The sequence below is a fragment of the Corticium candelabrum genome, chromosome 7, assembly GCF_963422355.1.
Source record: "Corticium candelabrum chromosome 7, ooCorCand1.1, whole genome shotgun sequence".
In the NCBI taxonomy this organism is placed as follows: Eukaryota; Metazoa; Porifera; class Homoscleromorpha; order Homosclerophorida; family Plakinidae; genus Corticium; species Corticium candelabrum.
Window position 1 is genome coordinate 3994346 of NC_085091.1, and position 19991 is coordinate 4014336.

At 42.8% G+C, this 19991-nt stretch overlaps 2 protein-coding genes across 2 annotated transcripts; one reads left to right on the forward strand and one right to left on the reverse strand.

Moving 5' to 3' along the window:
• The first annotated feature begins 1419 nt into the window (after window positions 1-1419).
• Window positions 1420-10335, forward strand: LOC134182059 (FAD-dependent oxidoreductase domain-containing protein 1-like). Its single transcript, XM_062649383.1, has 6 exons — window positions 1420-1507; window positions 1569-2699; window positions 5797-5891; window positions 5943-6082; window positions 9191-9505; window positions 9774-10335. Exons 2-6 carry the CDS (start codon window positions 2542-2544, stop codon window positions 10131-10133), a joined length of 1068 nt encoding a protein of 355 aa, XP_062505367.1. The 5' UTR covers window positions 1420-1507; window positions 1569-2541; the 3' UTR covers window positions 10134-10335.
• Window positions 10336-19309: 8974 nt separating this feature from the next.
• LOC134181851 (uncharacterized) lies at window positions 19310-19922 on the reverse strand. The gene is made up of 2 exons (XM_062649121.1): window positions 19697-19922; window positions 19310-19525 (listed from the first exon to the last, which is right to left on the reverse strand). The coding sequence occupies exons 1-2, from the start codon at window positions 19907-19909 to the stop codon at window positions 19415-19417; spliced, it is 324 nt and encodes a 107-aa protein (XP_062505105.1). The 5' UTR covers window positions 19910-19922; the 3' UTR covers window positions 19310-19414.
• Between the last annotated feature and the right edge of the window lie 69 nt (window positions 19923-19991).

A 19991-nucleotide genomic window follows, 5' to 3' on the forward strand; every position in this document is an offset into this window, starting at 1 on the left:
TACTGTCGGATTTAGTTTGCATCTTACGGTTGCTTCGATCATTTTAGATTTGTCTTTTATCATCATGCTTTGTGTTTTCTCTGCTGGGTCTATTATTTTGCTGTCTTAATCTGACACCCTTTATACTGACTTCAAAATCTTCTGAGATGATTGCAGCCTTTCCTTGGTTACTGTTATAAAAGTATCTGTCTGTCTGTCCATACATATATATTCATAAATCATTACTACGACTCACACCAATATGCTAATTACATCAAGAAGGTGAGTGACCACAAATTGGTCACCAACAGGTAAACTGAAGCTAACCTGTCTCAGTGTGACTGGGCACGTCTCGACTAGGGCTTAAACATGTTTACAACCTGTTTAAGTCTGAACATGTTCAAGAATAATCGTGTCTCCACTAGCATTAAACCTGTTTGACCGTAAACCTAAACAGCTTTACTAAACATGTTTAAGAGGTAGTTTAACGAAAGTGGTGTAGGTTTCACGGTCACGTGATGGTAATGTCCGTTCCACAACGATAGATGTTAGTTCTTTCGCGCTGTTCTTCTCTTTCTTTGGAGACTATTGGAAGAAGACAGAATTAGGCAATGTCAGAGACGGCGTAGACTGATGCAGAGTGTTTGGAGAGAGCAATTTTGGCGAAGACAGAGACTTGTGTCTCTGATTGTTCTCGAAACGACCAGAAGGCGATCTCCGACTGTCTGGTGCACAAGAAACGAATTCACGTGGGTGGTACAACAAAGTCTCAGATAATTCTTTTAATAGCCGGGGAATAAATGGACAAGTGGAGACGCTGTCTAGCTAAACATGTTTAGAGTTTAAACGTGTTTAACGTTAAACATGTTTAAAGAGCAACAGGTGGAGACACAGCCACTGTCTGTCTGTTTGTTTGTGTGTTTGGTCCCAGACAAAGGCAGGTGGCAGTAAGATTTTTCTTGAGGAGTAAGTTAGTGGACATCACAGCTAAAGAGCAAGTTGTGCGGCAAAGTTATTGTGATGTCAGCGGCGTTCGCCATTTTTGTTGTTTGTGTCAGTCCAATTGAATGTTATTGAGATTTGTTGTTTCTTCATCTACTCTGGGATTTAGTTTGCATCTTACCGTTCCTTTGATCGTTTTAGGTTTGTCTTGTATCATCATGCTTTGTGTTTTCTCTGCTGAGTATATTATTTTGCTGTCTTAATCTGACACCCTTTTTGCTGACTTCAGCATCTTCTGAGATGATTGCAGCTTTTCCTTGGCTACTTTTATGTGGTCTTTCAGAAATTCTGCTTTCAGCATGCTTGTCTACTAGTCTCATGTACAGTTTCTCATGTTTTGTCTTCAGTGCTTGGCTTCAGTACCAAGGTCATCACTGCCATACCTTGACCTTCTGGTCTGGTGTACTTTCTACTGTTGCTGTTGTCATCATTCTCAAGTCTGACATTTGTCGCTGCTGGTCATCATCACAGTACTTCATGGATTGGATGTTTCTTAAGACATGCTCGTAGTTCAGTGTTCGTATATGTAGGTCTACCTGTTTGTCTGTATGAGCCTTAGTGACTAAACTAGTTTAATGGTTGTTTAGGTTTAACTATCTCATGATGATAACGCACGTTCCAATAACGATAGCTGTTGCAACTGCATCTCTCTTCTTGGTCTCATTTATGCTCTAATGGGACATTTTGGAAAAAGTGTCCCTCAGGCAGTCCAAGGAACGAAAGAGAGTTGCTACAACGTAGAAACTGTACACCGTGAAACACTTTGCTGCAATAAAGATCTCAATGTAGGGGCAGGTCTTGTACGAGAGAAAGCCAAGTTCTCAAGTGCAGACGCCCTCAACTAATAACCTTTAGATTCTAAACAAGTTTTATTCTAAAACTAGTTTAAAGCAGATCTAGTGCAGACACAGTCTATACAGTCGCGTGTCACTTATCCGAGGTTCACTTATCCAACACCTCAATATCCGACAGGTCAAGCTTGCCACGTGGGTGATGATATGACTGATGATATGACAGATGACATGACAGATAATGCATCCTGCAATTATATAAATTCACAATCAACCGTGAAAAGTATAATTTTTATTTCTAGACCAATAAGACATTTGGTTCTTTTAGATTCACATCTACATTCAGTATACCTATATGGAAAATATGCCGTATAATATGAACAATAGTTGAGTACGTAACAGCTTCAGTTATCCAACATATTCAATTATCCAACGGTGTCTGGTCCCAAGGGGTTGGTAAGTGACACGCGACTGTATTTGTATTTCTGTTTGTGTTTATTATTTGTGTGTCGTTTTGTTTGTCAGTCAGTCAGTCAGTCATTCATTCAGTTGTTTTGTTTATATTTTTTATACAATGGGTTTGCTGTTTCTTGTTGATCACAATTATTGTTGTGCAAAGACTTTGTTTTATCAATATTGATTCTTGTTTCTTTGTATTAGACTGTGTATGTACTGACATTTTTTTCGTATTGTACAGTATTCCACAGCATCAACTGTTCTGTCAATTGGCAGCATACGGCAGCAGTTTAGCATTAAAGAAAACATACTCATGTCACTGTATGGTGTTGAATTTTTGCGAAATGTTGACCACCACTTGCGTGTCCCTGGCGGAGATCGTGTAGATGTCAATTTTTATGAAGGTGGATATTTATTTTTGGCTTCAGAGAAGGAGAAACATATTCTACAAGAAAACTATGAGGTTCAGAGGTGGGTGCTGCTGCAAACACTTGCTTTCAGAACTCTTCATGGCATTGATTGTTTATATGTTTAATGGGACACAGTCCAGATTATGAAGATACACCCTTTTAGTGCACGAGTTAGATGGAAATGGAAGGCTGTGAATCAAGAAGTAGAGTCCTGTGTGTTTTAATTGATAGGCAGTTCAGTTTACAGAATCTGAATATGTAGAGATGCAGATTGTACTCTAGCTAGTGCTAGATGTAGTCATTACGTAGTATAAGTCTAACACAATTGTAGCTATTTGCATTATTTTCATTCTTGTGAGGTTGGCCAGGCCTTTGCTTGAGCCACTGTGCCTCTTTGCAGCAGCATAGCTTCTGCCCGAAAACATTGTCACTGCTTTGCAGTTCTGCTTCCAGTCACGTGCAATTGCAGAATACGATATGTCCACTGTTGTCCTGAATGCACTCTGAGTGCACGAACGAACAGTATTGTGCACTTAGATTCCAAATGGCAATTTCACATGTTTCCACGCAATATCTTATGGGGCCAAAATTCTGTGCAGGAAGAATGTAGAGTTTGTGGTATGGTATCTGTATCATATCCTCCCAGTGTTGTGCTACATTTCTCTGATCATGAGATTTTGATTTCATGGATACATTTTTCCAACCGGTATCTGATGCACCAGCTTGCAAAACATCTGGACTGTGTCCCAAGTTTAATTGCTGCTTGGTTACTCTCTATCTACCTCTGCATGCTTTCTGTTTCTTTATTCATCTGTCTGTAATTGTGTTTGTTCATCAAATGATGTATTTTTATTTGTGGGAGTGCACATGAAACCAGCTCATAGCAAAAAGTACCACTGTCATGAGATGTGATGTGTGGGGTGTCCAAGTCTTCCGATTTTGTCGGGATTTTTACAATTTGACTTGGGTTTTCTCAATTTCTGATGGGAGTCTAGCTGTCAGTAATTGGGATCCACCAGGTCACACAAATTATGCAATACACCAAAGGAATAAACAGCTGAGATTCGTAGGACATGCCCTGACCCATAGCTCTTTCACTATCGGTCACATTCTGCATGCCTGTTTCACATGACAATACTGATAAAGTAGTTTGTTATTCTATTTATGTTAGCCTTGGAGCCCCAGACTATTAGTCGTGGAAAGTGCACTGTTGCAACGAAGAGTGGACTTTGAGGCACACAGCTATACCAGTGCCAGTCTCAATGAAGCAGGTGCAAACTTTGGACGGTATGGATGTGTGTGATATCTTGTAGATACAGTTTACATTGGACACAGCTAAACCAGTGCCAGTCTCAACGAAGCAGGTGCAAACCTTCTGGATGTGTGATATCTTGTAGATACAGTTTACATTGGACACCACCACGTAATTGAGATGAGGCAGCACTCTTAGAAACAAGAGGTGATTGCCTAGCCTTAAACTTCCAGACCAGACACTCTACTAGTAGTCTGGACCAGAACAGGTCTAAAATGATTTCAGAAATAGCCTTCTAAGTCAATCAGCGTCTTAGATGCACAGCAGCATCGCTAGAGCATCATGTTTGACAACTGGTTGAGTGGTTAGACTAGGTAACGTTCGGCAGCTGCCACAGAATTATGCAAAGCGTTGTTGCTTCATGCCATCACCAACATATCGCTGCAAACACGGCAGATGTCTCTTTGTTTGTGAGATCCCTCGGCATTTACAAATGATGTTTTTGTAATGCAAAAGCACTCATCTTTCCATCTCATTATTGGACTAGGTAAACGATCCTAAGCTGTTAGACTACCGCTTACCATAGCTTTTTATAAGTACTTCAGAAATTAATCGTAGTATTGGTTTGTTCCAGACTAGAGTAGCATGCTTGTGCGTTCTTTGGTCTGGAAGTTGAGGCTAGTGATTGCCATGCTTGCGCACAATTGTGATGGGGTACATGTAGCATCAGCTTAGTAGTATATGTGGTAGTCTTTCCTCACCGTTTGGTGGCTACTTGGTTGTTGGTCAGGTGCATTCCTAAAGTTTCCTGTGGGGTTTCCAAATTGATATCAATTTAAACATAATTGATATTACTTTGTTCTGTTGATATTAGTAGCACTGATAATGAAACTGATGGTGTTTTGCAGAGATTTAGACATTGTCTTCAATCATTTGTAATTTCATTGTAATTAATTAAGAGATTTAACATTTGGTAGCTACAGTAGACATACTAGGACTCATCACATAGACACACTGAAGGTTCAAGCATTTGAGACTGGTTCTTTAATCAATTTCTTGTGGGTGTTTCTGATTAGTGGGTGTACAATATAGCTGGGTTACGAAGTGTAGTTTGTCATAAATACAGATAGGCCTTGAGGCATCTTAAGACTGATATAGACTAGTTACGTCTTACGCTCTGCAGTTGTGGTGGGCAAGATACAATGATTACATGATTCAGTTAATATTTGGAGCAACGTTCACATCTTCCGAGCATCAGACAACCTCAAAACATGTCTTACATGTATTTTGTTTGTTTGGTATACAATTAACTCACAGCATGTCACGGGTCGTTTGAAGTATGGTTGAGTATACTTCAATGGAAGAAACACAATGAACAAAAAGAATCAGCGTATGACTGATGCAACTATAGTCTAACAATAACAGCAACTAACCAAAACTAATCTACAAGTAACTAGAATATGTACATTAATGGCAACCGGCATTCAGTCATTTGACTTCCGTCAGTCTAAGCTCATCCCGACTTCTCCAAATATGGTGAAAATTGGTAACTCAAAAATATGTTGCTTGCTGATACATGAGACAGCCCAATCAAAAAGGCAGTAAGAGGTGTAATATGCAGTGGAGAGAACTAAACATCAGTAACGTCTAGTTAGTTGTTTTGGTAGTGGCTGTAATTATGGTGGGAATGTGGCATTTCAGGAATGGGCAAACTGATAGGGACAGTGTAGCCTCGAACTTCCAGACCAGAGAGTGCACGTCGTGCGCTTCGCGCGCTCTCTGGTCTGGAAATTTGAGGCTAGGGATAGTGTTGCATATAGTGTGATACAGCTGAGTGTGCAGTGAGATGTATAGCTGATAGTTATATTCCACTCTCTAACTTTACAGTAGATTTTTATATGTATAGAGATACTGGAGCTCAGGTGATGCTTTTGGAACCTACTGACTTGAAAAACAAGTACCCATGGCTACAGACAGATGATCTAGCTCTGGGCTGTCTTGGTAAGTTTCGTTTAGGAATAGAAACTGTTTGTGTGTAATTTGTTTGTCTAGGAGTACGTAATGAGGGATGGTTTGATCCTTGGCTGTTTCTAACTGCATTTAAGAAGAAAGTTTTGTCCCTTGGTGTCTCATATCTTCATGGTACTGTGAAGGCAATAGAAACTGTAGGAAAGCAAGTGGAAAGTGTCAAGGTACACGTTTGGTGTGCCAACAGTTTGGTGTGCCAGCAGCTAGCCAGCTAGCCAACTTCCTTCCCTTGCACTAACTCATTCGTTTGTGTGTCTCTCAGTTTGTATGTCAGTTTAACTATCTGTCCATCTGTTGTTTGTCTGTCTTCTCTTCAAATCATTTTTTATAAAACATCACTACAACTTATACCGATGCAAACTACATAATGATGAAATTCTGTCTGTCTGCCTGCCTGTGTCTGTCTGTCTGTCTGTCTATCTGTCTGTCAATTACATATATTTGAACTTTTATGTATGATACATTTTTGCAATGCAGGGTACTATGTACTGTCCAACTACTACTAGTGTTCATCAACTAAACTAAGCTAAAATTGAAACTCGTGTAAAACAAAGTGAGGACTACACTTAAAAGCTACAGTGTACAAGCAAAGCCTCCAATACCAGCTAGTGGCTGAAGTTCTGGGTGGCAAAGTGGTCACATCTGTTGCCTTCTGACAGCGAAGATAGGTTTTTAGAGATGACTCTAGCATTACAATTCTGGAGCTGAATAGAAAAGCGTTTGGACCAGAATTCGATAAAGTCCACAGTGTTTGGTCGTCCCACTTTGTCCGATGGCTTCTTTGATACTTTGCACAGGAGTTTCCATCCATCAATCCCCCACACTCCAAATGCTTCATTACCAGTGGGGTTACAGTGGCAATTATGCTACCTGGTAATTGTTTGCTGTATTTCTCTTTTTTTCTGTCTGCTCTCCTCTCTGCAGCGGCACCACTAACACCAGCAGATGATGGAAAGATGTCACTACTCCATGGGTGGGCGAGGGAGATATCTAGGTCAACGTTGTTTCCAATGTCCGAGTCAAAAAATACAAAGTTTGGTCTGTTGTCTATAGTTGTATAACGACTCCTCGACTCCCTGCAGTGGATATGCAACCTACGGAAACAATCAGACCAGATGGACGAAATCGATTCATGAGAACATATTGGCCCGCCACCAGTCTTACAGGTCAGCAAATGGTATCCATTGTCATCTACAAGAGCTCCACAATTGCATGTCGTTGTCCAGCTGGAGAGGCTATGGGCAAACCCAAACGAAGGAAGGACGCCAAGCGAAATTCGCAAGAATTGAGTGCGAGCACTTCCGATGTAGAGATAGCATTAAGCCAAGCCCCAGCGCCCTTACCTGTTGTTGAGCGTAGGCAGGCTGCATCTCTGGCAGTGGTGGCATTTTTGAGTAGATACTGAGTGTTGGAAGCAGTGATAGAAGATAGCCTTTGTTGAATTTTCCTAGCACATGGCAGATAGTCAGAAATATGTTTTCCTGGAGGGACAGACCTTGCTATGGCTTTACTGATTGGAGAGGTTGAAGAGCTTAATTAAGAGACTGTCGATGATAGGTCGTAAAACAAGGAATCGGAATGGCAGCCCTGTAAAGGCGTTGGCCCAGGATGCAACAAAAGCTTGTTATCTCACTGACAGCAAAGAAATCATTCCGAAACAGCCCATTCTGATGGTAAAGAAGCCTGATGCCAAATCCTGTCATCAACCATGCCATAGCCTAAGAGGTAAGAAAAGGCTTCTTGTGTCCTAAAGTCATGGATTGTAGAAGCATGAACTAGCAAATCAGGATGGTCTGTCCAGGCCAAATGGTTAAGGTTTGGAACGTAACAGCATCATAATAACAGCATTGCACTCTGAACATCATCCAATTTGGTAAGCTGATCGCACAGTGAGGGCTTTGACTGGCCTATGGTGGCACAAGAGGACGTAGCGAATGACATCGAACCTATTGGAGAACCAAGGAAGAGTGCACTCTCACAAGACACAGGAATTCCTTCAAACTCTTCAACAGCAGTTGAGGACGATGGAGAGAATATCTCGCACTTTTTGTCTGCTATGACCAGATTGATGGCTGAGAAGGTCTCCTTCAAGTCATGAAACGCAGCCAAAACAGATTTCGTCCCTCTCAGCAAGAATACATCATCCAGGTAGGGCAGTACGTATACTTGAGAGTGGGATTTCTGAATCTTAGTTAAGACTGGATGAATGGCCGTGGCAAAATGAACAGGACCCAGATGGTCTCCTTGATGAACTTCTTCCTCAGATGGAATTATTACCGTAGAGGAACCGAACCCTGCATGAAGACAAGGGAGCTGGGTTTGCCATACATTTGAAATTACATGGTTGTATGAGTCAGGAAAGGTAAGAGAAACTAGTTCCATAATCTGGTCTCTGCTGACAGAATTGAATGCATTCTTAACATTCGACTTCAAAACTATCCAATTGGGATTAGATTCCAAAGTGAGAGTTATATGATGCGCTATCAACTCTGCTCCACATTTCGTAGACACACCATGCTGAATGGGACAGAAAACTTCAGTAAACTCTTCATTTTTTGTGAACAAATACTCTTGGCTGTAAGTCGGCGAATAGATTCCCTGATGGCAATGGGTCTCACATCACCATTTGGCTTGGGCAGAGCGATCAGTCTTTAAGAAGAAAAGAGTGTGACAGCTACATCTTGCAATATATTCCCTTAGCAAAAGCCGAACAGGCGGAGAAAAGACCATCTGCAGTATCCTAGTTTTCCAGTAATATTTTAAAATGCTTGAAACGCCAACCAGCATTAGATCCACGTGGAGCTTGTCTGTTTGTCTGTCTGTCTGTCTGTCTGTTGTCTGTTTGTTTGTCTGTCTATCTGTGTGCCCACTATGTTGTTTGCATTAGATCGCTTGTTTCTCTTGCGACACTAAGAAAACTAATGTTTTTAGAAGACACTGCTTGCCATTAAGCATGTTGTGCTTAGTATATGTCTTTGCACTTTGTCTGTTTATCTATTTATCGGTTTGTTTGTACTCTCTTGTTTATATGCTGTGAATCTGCTTTAATTTGTTTTTTGTCAGTCTCTGAATGTGTCCATAGTATGTACTGTACCAAATACTAAGACAACAGCATGCCAGCTGTCCTTGGGAGGTGGATCAAAGATTATTTAAATTATGTATGTAGTTGGTTTTATAATCTCTTTGCATGATTTATCTTTATGAATGCACTGCATTTATTGTGTGATCAAGACTTGTGTATGTATATTAGTAAATGTTTGCTGTTGGTCTAGATTTTACGTTACAGTAGCGAATTACCTGTTTCCATCACTTGCAAATATTTGGTCAACTGTGCTGGGCCTCATGCTGCACAAATAGCACAAATGGCTGGTATTGGAATTGCTACATCAACAGGTTTAGGTGATGATGAGAATTCTGTAATGAAAGTGGACCTACCTGTTCGTCCCAGGAAGAGAATGGTGTTTGTTGTCAAGTGTCCAGATGCAGGAATTGATGAGTGTCCTCTTGTTGTGTTGCCAAGTGGTGCTTATTTCAGAATGGAGGGAAAAGGAAGTGGCATATTTCTGACTGGTCAAGGACCGTCTCTGGTATTTGAATAGGACATGCTGTATGCTAGTAGTAGGTGTGGTGAATGTGCATGTGAATGAGATGCACACACACACACACACACACACACACACACACACACACACACACACACACACACACACACACACACACGACACAACATTCTCATCATATGACATGTTTACTTACGTGGCATGTGTCACTGACATAGATCATGATACTCATCACACTTTTTAGATACTGCCTGTGTTGGATTGGTTTGTCTAGTCATTATTAATTAATGTGCAGGAACTTGACTTCAATTTTTCTCCATTGACCGTTGACTATGACTATTTTAATGAAAAAGTTTGGCCTGATATTGCTCAATATGTGCCAGCTTTCAATTCATTGAAGGTGCAACATGCTTGGGCCGGCTACTATGAATACAACACATTTGATCACAATGCAATCATTGGTGCCCATCCAATCATTCAAAACTTCATATTTTGTAATGGATTTAGTGGGCATGGAATCCAGCAATCACCAGCTGCAGCTCGAGCTGTTAGTGAAATTGTTGTTGATGGACAGTCTATGTCTCTTGACCTTAAACGACTTGGCTTTGAGCGAGTTGTGCAAGGGAAAATGCTTAAGGAGAGGAGTGTAGTATAGCTGGAGTCTTGATGGTGGCAAGAAGTTTGAAATGTCCTCGACACTCACATTACACTGCGAACTTCTATACATGGTTAGCCATACTCTACATGATTTTTGCTATATTTCTTGCATTTTGATAGAATTAGCTACTGGCTTCAACGCTGATGTAATATTTATACTACTATTTGTAATGACATAGTATAATTAAGGAGCTCAGGATTCCAAGAACTACATTTCACACGCGTGCACACACACACACACACACACACACACACACACACACACACACACACACAACGCACACAGAGGCAATACTGAAAGGTGTACAGCTCTAATTAAATAGACATGATGAAAATGATCTGTACACCTTCCGGATGACAAAGTGTAGCAAACAGGATATTAAATAAACTTTCCACTGTTCTAAACATTCACTGAAATTTCGTCATTGCACATCAATATCCTTTCTTGAATTACACAGAACTCAAGCCAGACCGCCGACCTATGTGTAGTTTTGGAAGGAGTTTTTTTTACACCCAAACATGTTTTCTGTGTTATTTCTAAATTTCTTTCAGTGGCTGGGACTATATTAGAAGGCAGTGATTACGTGCACGCCACTCTGTTTCACTTTTAGATAATTATCCATCATTTCTAGGAATGAGAAATGTAGGCGGACGTAGACAAGCTGCATACTTTCCATGCCGTATATATACGGTGGCTGCAGTCTGCGTTCTACAGCCACCGTGGTGCGTGTCGTTTGTTAGGGTAAAGTCGCCTAACCATGAACACCCCCTAAAGGTGGACAGCTGAAGTTTCACTTCTTACCACGGACGAATTGGTCATCAACCACGACGCGGTTTGTTGCAGTAGCAAGCACTGCGTCGTACCTTTTCGGGACAGGACGCTCTTCCAGTTGACGCCGCGTTTTCTCACTTTTCCCCGTATGTTTAGACAGTAGCCTCGACTATCCTGCCAATGCGAAATCATAACAATCGTGCAGCGTTACATATTCAACGCAAGCAATCACCGTTGTACGTTGGTTGCACAGCCTATGCCTTACTCTACTGTACCATGCAGATTTCTTTATTCACCTCTACGAGCAACGGCTAGAATCGAGCAACTTGTAATCAAAAGTGGGCGGGTCTGGGAAGTTGCTCTCTAATTAGACCTCAACATACATCCATGCAGAGAAAGATACGCCACTTTTTGCACAGCTCTTTGCAGCACAGGACTCAGATCCAAAACAAGGACAGAACACAAGAGACAGACGACTGCTGCCATCTCATGCAGGTGAAATTCCCACTGCAGATTGATTTATAGAAAGACGGAAGGTTAAAAACGTACAGAAAATGGCAAGAAAGGAAAGCTACAACGTCAAGAAACTCGCCTCCTATCAGGGAAGTCCAAGACAACGTTTGAAATGGGAGTGGCTGGTTCAAGCAGCGACGAGAATGACTCCTTTTGTAGCAGTTACAGTCAATCGTACTACGAAGACTTAAAGAAAGATAAAGAAGGATGGATAGGCAGCGACAATCCCGGCTGTAGCCATTGGTTCCACTTTGGGTGCGCCATGCTCGATGAGATGCCAGAACCTAGCAAATTCTGGGGCTGTCCAGACTGCATAGACGTCTAGGAGACGCGAAAAGCTTGTTGCAAGCGTAGCTTCCAGTTCCGGTCCTGTTTACCGTAATAGATCGTTGGCTTAGTGCGAAAACGTCGCTGTCCACCATCAGCGACAGTAGCGTTAATATCAACCTCCTTAGGACGTCACGTTCTAGTTGAATAATCAGGGCCGGCGGAGCCTGTAAGGTTGGCCGGACCAATATTTGAAAGTAGTAGTTCCACCAGGAGACAAAAGCAAAGAACTTCCGGTAAGCGGTATAGGTAATTAAATATATTTGTATTTAATCGCCCTGCTGGTGGAGGAAAGGAAAGAATTCTATCAGCAGTTAATTACTGGCAGGGCCAAATCGAAGTAACTCACCAAGTTCATGTTAGACTGTCAGTGTGCCTGAAGTAGACGGAAACGTTCCGGAAGTCACTAGGAAGACAGCTTGCCGGAAGTAGTAGGTGTGCCCCAGTCAGGTAAGAGCTCAGCACGTGCGTGATCACTGGACAGTATGTCGTCTTCTACAGAATCTTCTCAGTCCTGTCTACCTGAAGTTCCAAGTCAGCTGTATCAGCCAATGTCCGGTTTCGTCTTTCCAAAGCGTACCTTCGATCGGCCCACTACTGGCCCGCACGCTCGTAAATCGACGTAAATAGCATGTAAATCGAATTTACGATCATCGTATTGAAACCGTAAATTACGCCGATGGTGCTCGTAAATAGGCGTATTCATTCGTAAATAGACGTATTTGTTCGTAAATGGCCACTTTACGTTTATTTAATCGGAACTTAAATTTTTAAAATTCATTGCAATTTTTTTAAAAATGGTAACGTTAAATTAAAAATTTTAAATTTCAATACAAAAAATTGGGAAATTGAATTTCAAAAATTCAAAATTTAAAAATTTGAAATTTGAAATTTGAAATGGCCGAAAGACCCACTGACCTACAAGTTGCTTGCAATTTCAATATTCAATTCTATTAAAAATTAAAAATTGATTGATCGACGGACTATAATCATTTGCGGATTAAAATGAATATTGAAAACACATTTAATTTTTAACCAATTTCCTTTTTCAATGCAATGGAATATTGAAATTACAAGCACGTTAGTTCAATTTTCAATATTAAATTTAATATTCAATTTAATTTAAAAATTAAATATTAAATTTTGAATTTGCGTGGCCAATTCGTCCATTCCATTTTTACTTTTTGAAACAAATTGAAAATTGAATGTCAAATTAAGAATTGACTGGCGTTGCTTGCTCTTACAATATTCCATTACATTGAAAATAGAAATTGATTAAAGAACAATTGTGATGTCAATATTCGTTTACTTTGCAAATAGATTCAATCTTTCCATCCGTCCACTTTTCGTAAATTATGAATATTAGATTAGAGCCTCTGATGCAATTTTCTTTCTCCGTACTAAATGTAAATAGAAAGTTACCCGCAGCTGCTAGCGCGAGCCATATTTCATAAACGACATAATGACACCGCGCGGGCGGTCGCCGGTGACTTCAATATTCAATTCTATTGAAAGACGAAAGTTGCATCTAGCTTAGCCACGCCCAGCCACGCCTCTGGCACGCATGCAATGTAATGCAATTAAGAGATGCACGAGAAAGCCTCGACAGGCACGCGACCGACCTCTCACAACAAGTCGGTAAGCACTTGCACCTGGCTCTCGTCAACCGTCACGCTCAGACATTCCTTGCGGCGATGAGCGAGGGAAGTTCGTTGCATGGAGGCACGCGTCTAGGGCATCTATAATCAACGAGATCAACGTCTAGCCTACACTGGAAAGTTGACGTCTAGTCGATTTGGAAAGACTCCAAGCAACTATCTAGCTAGAGGACATTTGCGTGGATCATCTAGACCACGCCTCTAAAGATCTGACGGGGAAGCCCCAGCCGGTATCTATCATCTCACGATATAACGGCAGGTCGTGCATTGTCTCCACTCTCGATCTCCATGGACGAAGTTGACGAAGATTTTGTTCGGAAGCGAGTCGAAGAGGGTAATAGTCATGCTGTCATCAGTGAAGAATTACAGACGATGTTTCCAGGACTTCGGGGACTCAACGAACGATCTGTTCGACGTTTCTGTACAGACAGAGGCATAAGTCGACGTTGTTCTCTGACTAAAGAGGAACTAGAACGCTGCGTGTCTGACGCCGTAAGCGAGGTGAGCACTAGCTATATATCTCTAGGTAGCTGGCTGCATGCTCATAATAGTTAGATTAGGTCATGACTTGCTCATGATCACTATAGCTAGGTCATGATTGTACACTGCATGTATACTGTGAGAATTAAGACGGACACTCGATCATGCATGCACTGCATGAAAGCTTAAATATAGCATGGTCTAAACCTATTCTAAATGTGTACTAAATACCACCTTTAATTAATCATATTTAGACATATTTAGACCGATCCTAATATGGTGTATAGAACACATTTAGGACGGCCTATATAGATCGAATACCAATTTTAGGATTACATTTAGGCACACATTTGGAGTCCTAAATACCAGATACATATTTTTCCAAATATGAGCTATAGGTAGTCCTAAGACACACAAACCAGGTGATTGACATTAATTGTCATGTGATTTATTTCTCTAGTTCAACAAACTTTGGCGATGGACAACAACGTTAACAGCAAATTTGAATGATCTAGCTCTATATATCCATGTTCTTTGACATGTATTAAAATCAAACGTATTGTAATTAGCAGAAGTCTTCTAGAGCCCACTCTGGTACAATGTCATTCCCGGACGTGTTCTGGTAGATGGAGTTCCGTTTACTCTTGGTACCGTTCCTCTCTGAGTCTGCCTTCTGGCGTACTTTCTGTCCAAAACCTCAAACACCTTTGTTGCTTCAATGGCTCTCCACAGAAGAGGTCGGATCAGGAGTTGTGAACGTCCAGCAGTGTAGGCTCCCTCAGAGGGTGGCTCGTTATCACTGCTATTTTCAGAGACTTCTGACGACATCAATTCCAGTTTCGTGGCACTAGGGTACGTCTTCTTTTGTTCGTCGTTCAAAGTTGTGGACATCTCTAAAGCTGAAGATCTTCTCTGCAGTTTCTAACATAATGAACATATTGATATAAATAATACAGTTGTTCCCAAAAAATATGCAATGAGATTTATATATATATATATATATATATATATATATATATATATATATATATATATGTATATATATTAAATGGACATATGCAAGCTTTCATTCCAAAGAAAAGTTAAAAAGACTAAAGAAGACAAACTAGAGCCATGACATTCTGTGATCAAGAGTTCTAACTGATCATGAGTATATAATATTTAGGTGCTACTGTAGCAAAAGGCTAACTACTTGATACAACGAAAAAACACAACTGTCAGAGCCGGTAAAAAATGACACAAAAAAGTCAAGAGGTTCGCAACACACTAGCTAATTAGTGAGGTGTACAAATTATACGGCTTCCGTCCGCTACACCACTCCCCCCCAGAACCGAGATGTAACGCAGTGGGACCTTGACTTGACGACCTGAACGGGTGCTCCGCGGTTGAACGCCGTTAGAGGTTTTTGTTCCAAAGTACATAATCATGCGAAGATGGTGGATGCTTAGGCGGTCGTCCAGGACGTCTGGGCTCAGCTACTTTGACGGGATGTTCCAGGTCCATGTGAGCTGGCTTGAGTCGGTCTACTGTGATTATTTCGCTCTTGCCTCCAATGTCTACCTGGAAGGTTTTGGGGCCAGGATGTATGACTTTGAAAGGGCCTTCATAGGGCAGTTGGAGAGGAGTGCGATGAGCGTCACGAGAATGAAAACGAACTTGGCCTGCAGCAGATTGTGAGGAACAGACGTAGGTGCGGTGCCGTGCTGAGATGTCGGAACTGGGATGAGTGAGCGTACTTGGTCGCGCAGTTGACGGAGATGTAAACTGGTGTCAGAGAGTGTGTCAGCAAAGCCAGGGATAAATTCTCCAGGCACTGTAAGAGTGGAGCCATACACCATTTCCGCTGAGGAACATCCCAAGTCTTCTTTAGGCGCTGTTCTAATTCCCAGAAGTACCCAAGGTAGCTCCCGCACCCAGTTGGGCCAGTGAGGCGTGCTTGCAAGGCAGACTTCAAATGGCGATGAAACCTTTCTACCAGGCCGTTCGACTGAGGGTGGTAGGCTGTTGTATGGTGAAGTTGTGTACCTAGCAACCGAGAAATAGATGTCCAAAGTTGTGAAGTGAACTGTGGCCCTCTGTCAGATGATATGTCAAGTGGTACGCCAAAACGAGCAATCCAGTGGAAGACTAGAGCTTGAGCGCAATTGGCGGAGTTGGTATTATTCAGAGGAATCGCTTCAGGCCAACGAGAGAAACGATCGATACAAGTAAGTAGGTGAGTAAAACCATTGGAAGGTGGAAGTGGTCCTACGAGGTCCACATGGATGTGGTCGAACCGACGATGTGGGACATTAAACTTCTCCAGAGGGGCCCTGATGTGTGCTTGGACCTTGGAAGACTGGCAAGCAATGCACTGCTTGGCCCAGGTTCCTATCTGCTTTTGCAAGCCATTCCATACAAATTTGTTGGCTACAAGTTTTCTTGTAGTGCGCACAGAAGGGTGTGATAGACCATGGATCAGGTCAAAAACTTGGCGTCTCCAACTGGCAGGTACGATCGGTCTAGGCCGGCCGGTTGACATATCACACAGCAGTGTAACACCATGGGTTCCAAAAGGAATATCCTCTACTTGTAGACTCGACGACGTTGCTGTGCGATAGGCCTGTACTTCAGTATCTTGTTGTTGGGCTGTTGCCATGGCACCGTACTCAATCCCCAGTTGTACGTCCACGATGGTGGCTCTCGACAACGTGTCTGCTACAGGATTGTCTTTCCCTTGTACATGTCGGATGTCAGTCGTGAATTCAGAAATGTATAAAAGTTGACGTTGCTGGCAGTTTGACCAAGGGTCTGACACTTGACATACAGAAAGTGAGGGGTTTGTGATCGGTGAAGGCAATAAATTGTCGACCCTCTAGGAAGTAGCGAAAATGCCGTATTCCTAAGTATAGAGCGAGCAGTTCACGATCAAAAGCGCTGTACTTCTTTTCAGGTGGTCTTAGCTTCTTGCTGAAGAAAGCTAGGGGTATCCAGACACCGTCCACAAACTGTTGAAGAACAGCCCCTACTGCCAGGTCTGAAGCGTCAGTGGTGAGTGAAATCTGTGCATCGTGATGCGGGTGTGAAAGTAGAGTTGCGTCTGCCAAAGCTTTCTTAGTGTCGTGGAAAGCTTTTAACATGGTCTCATCCCAGGTCAGCGTCTTCGGTTTTCCTGATAATGCCTCAAACAGTGGTAACATTGTATGAGCTGCGGCTGGAATGAACCTGCAGTATAAATTGACCATACCCACAAATTCTTGCAGGCCCTTGACTGTGATTGGTTGGTCGAGTTGGGTGATGGCATCTACTTTTTCAGGAAGTGGCATGATACCGGCACGAGTAATGCGATGGCCTAAGAAGTCCAGACTGTTATGTCCAAATTGACATTTGGAAACGTTGATCACCAGGCCGTGTTCTTGGAGTCTCTGGAACAGCAAGCAAAGGTGTTGCTTGTGAGTCTCAATGTCCTTACTGGCCACCAAGATGTCATCGATGTAGACAAAAGCAAACTCTAAGCCATAACAGACAGTGTCCATCAGGCGTTGGAAAGCTTGAGCAGCGTTCTTCAGACCAAACGGCATTCTGAGAAATTCGAAAAGTCCAAACGGAGTGATGATAGCAGTTTTGGGAATGTCTTCAGTAGCCACAGGAATCTGGTGATAGCCTCGAACAAGGTCGACTTTAGAAAATACATTCATACCCTCGAGGTGAGAAGAGAAATCCTGCAAGTGAGGCACTGAGTATCTGTCTGAAACAGTAGCTTCATTGAGGCGCCTGTAGTCTCCACAAGGGCGCCAACCTCCCGAAGATTTTGGCACCATGTGCAATGGTGATGCCCAAGGACTGGACGATCTGCGTATGATGCCCATGGATTCCATACTGCAGAATTCCGCCTTAGCAGCTGTTAGTTTATCTGGAGGCAGGCGACGGGCACGAACATGAACTGGTGGACCTTTGGTAGTGATGAAATGCTCCACACCGTGCTTGGTAGGTTGTTGGACAAAGTTAGGTGTCGTGATAGCTGGAAAGTCCGCCAGCAATATGTCGTACTTGTCGGTAGATCTTGAAATTGCATCAAGGTGAGGTGCAGGAGTTTTGGTCGAGGTCTGCATAAGTGGAGCAGAGTGGAAAGTTGCTGCATCCACAAGACGTTTTCCATTCATATCAACTAGTAGAGAGTTGGAGCGCAAGAAATCGGCTCCTAGCAGAGGACGAGTCACATCGGTGACTATAAAAGACCACTGATATCTGTTTGAAGCAAAATGAAAAGAGAGTTTGCGAGTTCCATACGTCCTGATTGAGCTACCGTTGGCTGCCAGTAGCGGTGGTCCTGGTTGCCTCGTACGCGTGTCCAATCCAGTAGCAGGAAGAACACTGACTTCTGCTCCAGTGTCGATGAGAAACTGCCTCTTGGAAACTGAGTCACGTAGGAAGAGGAGGCCGCGATTATGGCCGGTCGCCTCGGCCACTAGCGACCGGCTTTGCCGTTTTCCGACCAGTTGCATGGTTGCTTGCATTGTCGAGCTGCCTCGCCGAAGATGCGATGGTAGTAACACAAACGGTTAGAATCCGGGGTGTCGAAACCGGAAGTCCCGGACGTTGTCTGCTTCTGTCTTGTCCCGGACGTTGTCTGCTTCTGTCTTGTCCCGGACGTTGTCTGCTTCTGTCTTGTCCCGGACGTTGTCTGCTTCTGTCTTGTCCCGGACGTTGTCTGCTTCTGTCTTGTCCCGGACGTTGTCTGCTTTTGTCTCGTGGCAAGTGGTCTACGCTGTACGGCGCTCGCTGTAAATGGCTCCATATCACGGCTTGACCAGAGAGCGTCGGCCCGTCTTGCTAGTGCGCGGTGGTCTTCAATCTTTCCATCCACCAGTTGGATGCGAATGTCCTCGGGCAGACGCTCTAGAAAAAGTTGCTCAAAGAGTAGACACCGAGTGTGGTCGCTGAGGAGCGCTAGCATCTCATCCATCAGCGCAGAGGGTTTTGAGTCACCTAGTAGGCGAAAGTGGAGCAAACGAGAAGCCCTCTCGTGTTTGCTTAAGCCGAATGTGTCAAGTAGTCGGTCCTTCAGTGCTTTGTATTTGTCCTCATTCGAAGGGCGGCGAATGAGATCTAGAACCCTCGTTGCTGTCTCCTGGTCTAGGGCCGCAAGGACGTAGAAATGCTTCGTCTCGTCGGCTGTCACCCTGCGGAGTTCAAACTGAGCTTCGGCTTGTACAAACCAAACCTCCGATGGGAAGTCCAGAAAGTTGGCAGCTTGAGCGACACTGCATGTTCTTCGTGTGCCATGAAACAACGTTCCTGGCTTCAGGGTCACCAATGTAGCAAAAGGCTAACTACTTGATACAACGAAAAAACACAACTGTCAGAGCCGGTAAAAAAATGACACAAAAAAGTCACGAGGTTCGCAACACACTAGCTAATTAGTGAGGTGTACAAATTATACGGCTTCCGTCCGCTACACCACCATGTTACAATCTTGACTATTGAAACAAGACCATATTAGCAGTTAAAATATGTAAAGTTGTATTATTTTGTAAAAGTCAAAGCAAATCAAAAATTTACTGGCGACCGCCTACAAGTACAAGAAATCTTAAACTTGCATTGCGTAGCCGTTGCCTTCTTCTTGCTTTTTGACGATCTGAAGATGCAAGATGGTCCGACCTGTCAAAGTCAATATAAATATACATGCATACAGGAATTATAGGCCATGCACACAGTATACATGCAGTGTACAATCATGACCTAGCTATAGTGATCATGAGCAAATCATGACCTAATCTAACTATTATGAGCATGCAGCCAGCTACCTAGAGATATATAGCTAGTGCTCACCTCGCTTACGGCGTCAGACACGCAGCGTTCTAGTTCCTCTTTAGTCAGAGAACAACGTCGACTTATGCCTCTGTCTGTACAGAAACGTCGAACAGATCGTTCGCTGAGTCCCCGAAGTCCTGGAAACATCGTCTGTAATTCTTCAGTAATGACAGCATGACTATTACCCTCTTCGACTCGCTTCCGAACAAAATCTTCGTCAACTTCGTCCATGGAGATCGAGAGTGGAGACAATGCACGACCTGCCGTTATATCGTGAGATGATAGATACCGGCTGGGGCTTCCCCGTTGTAGG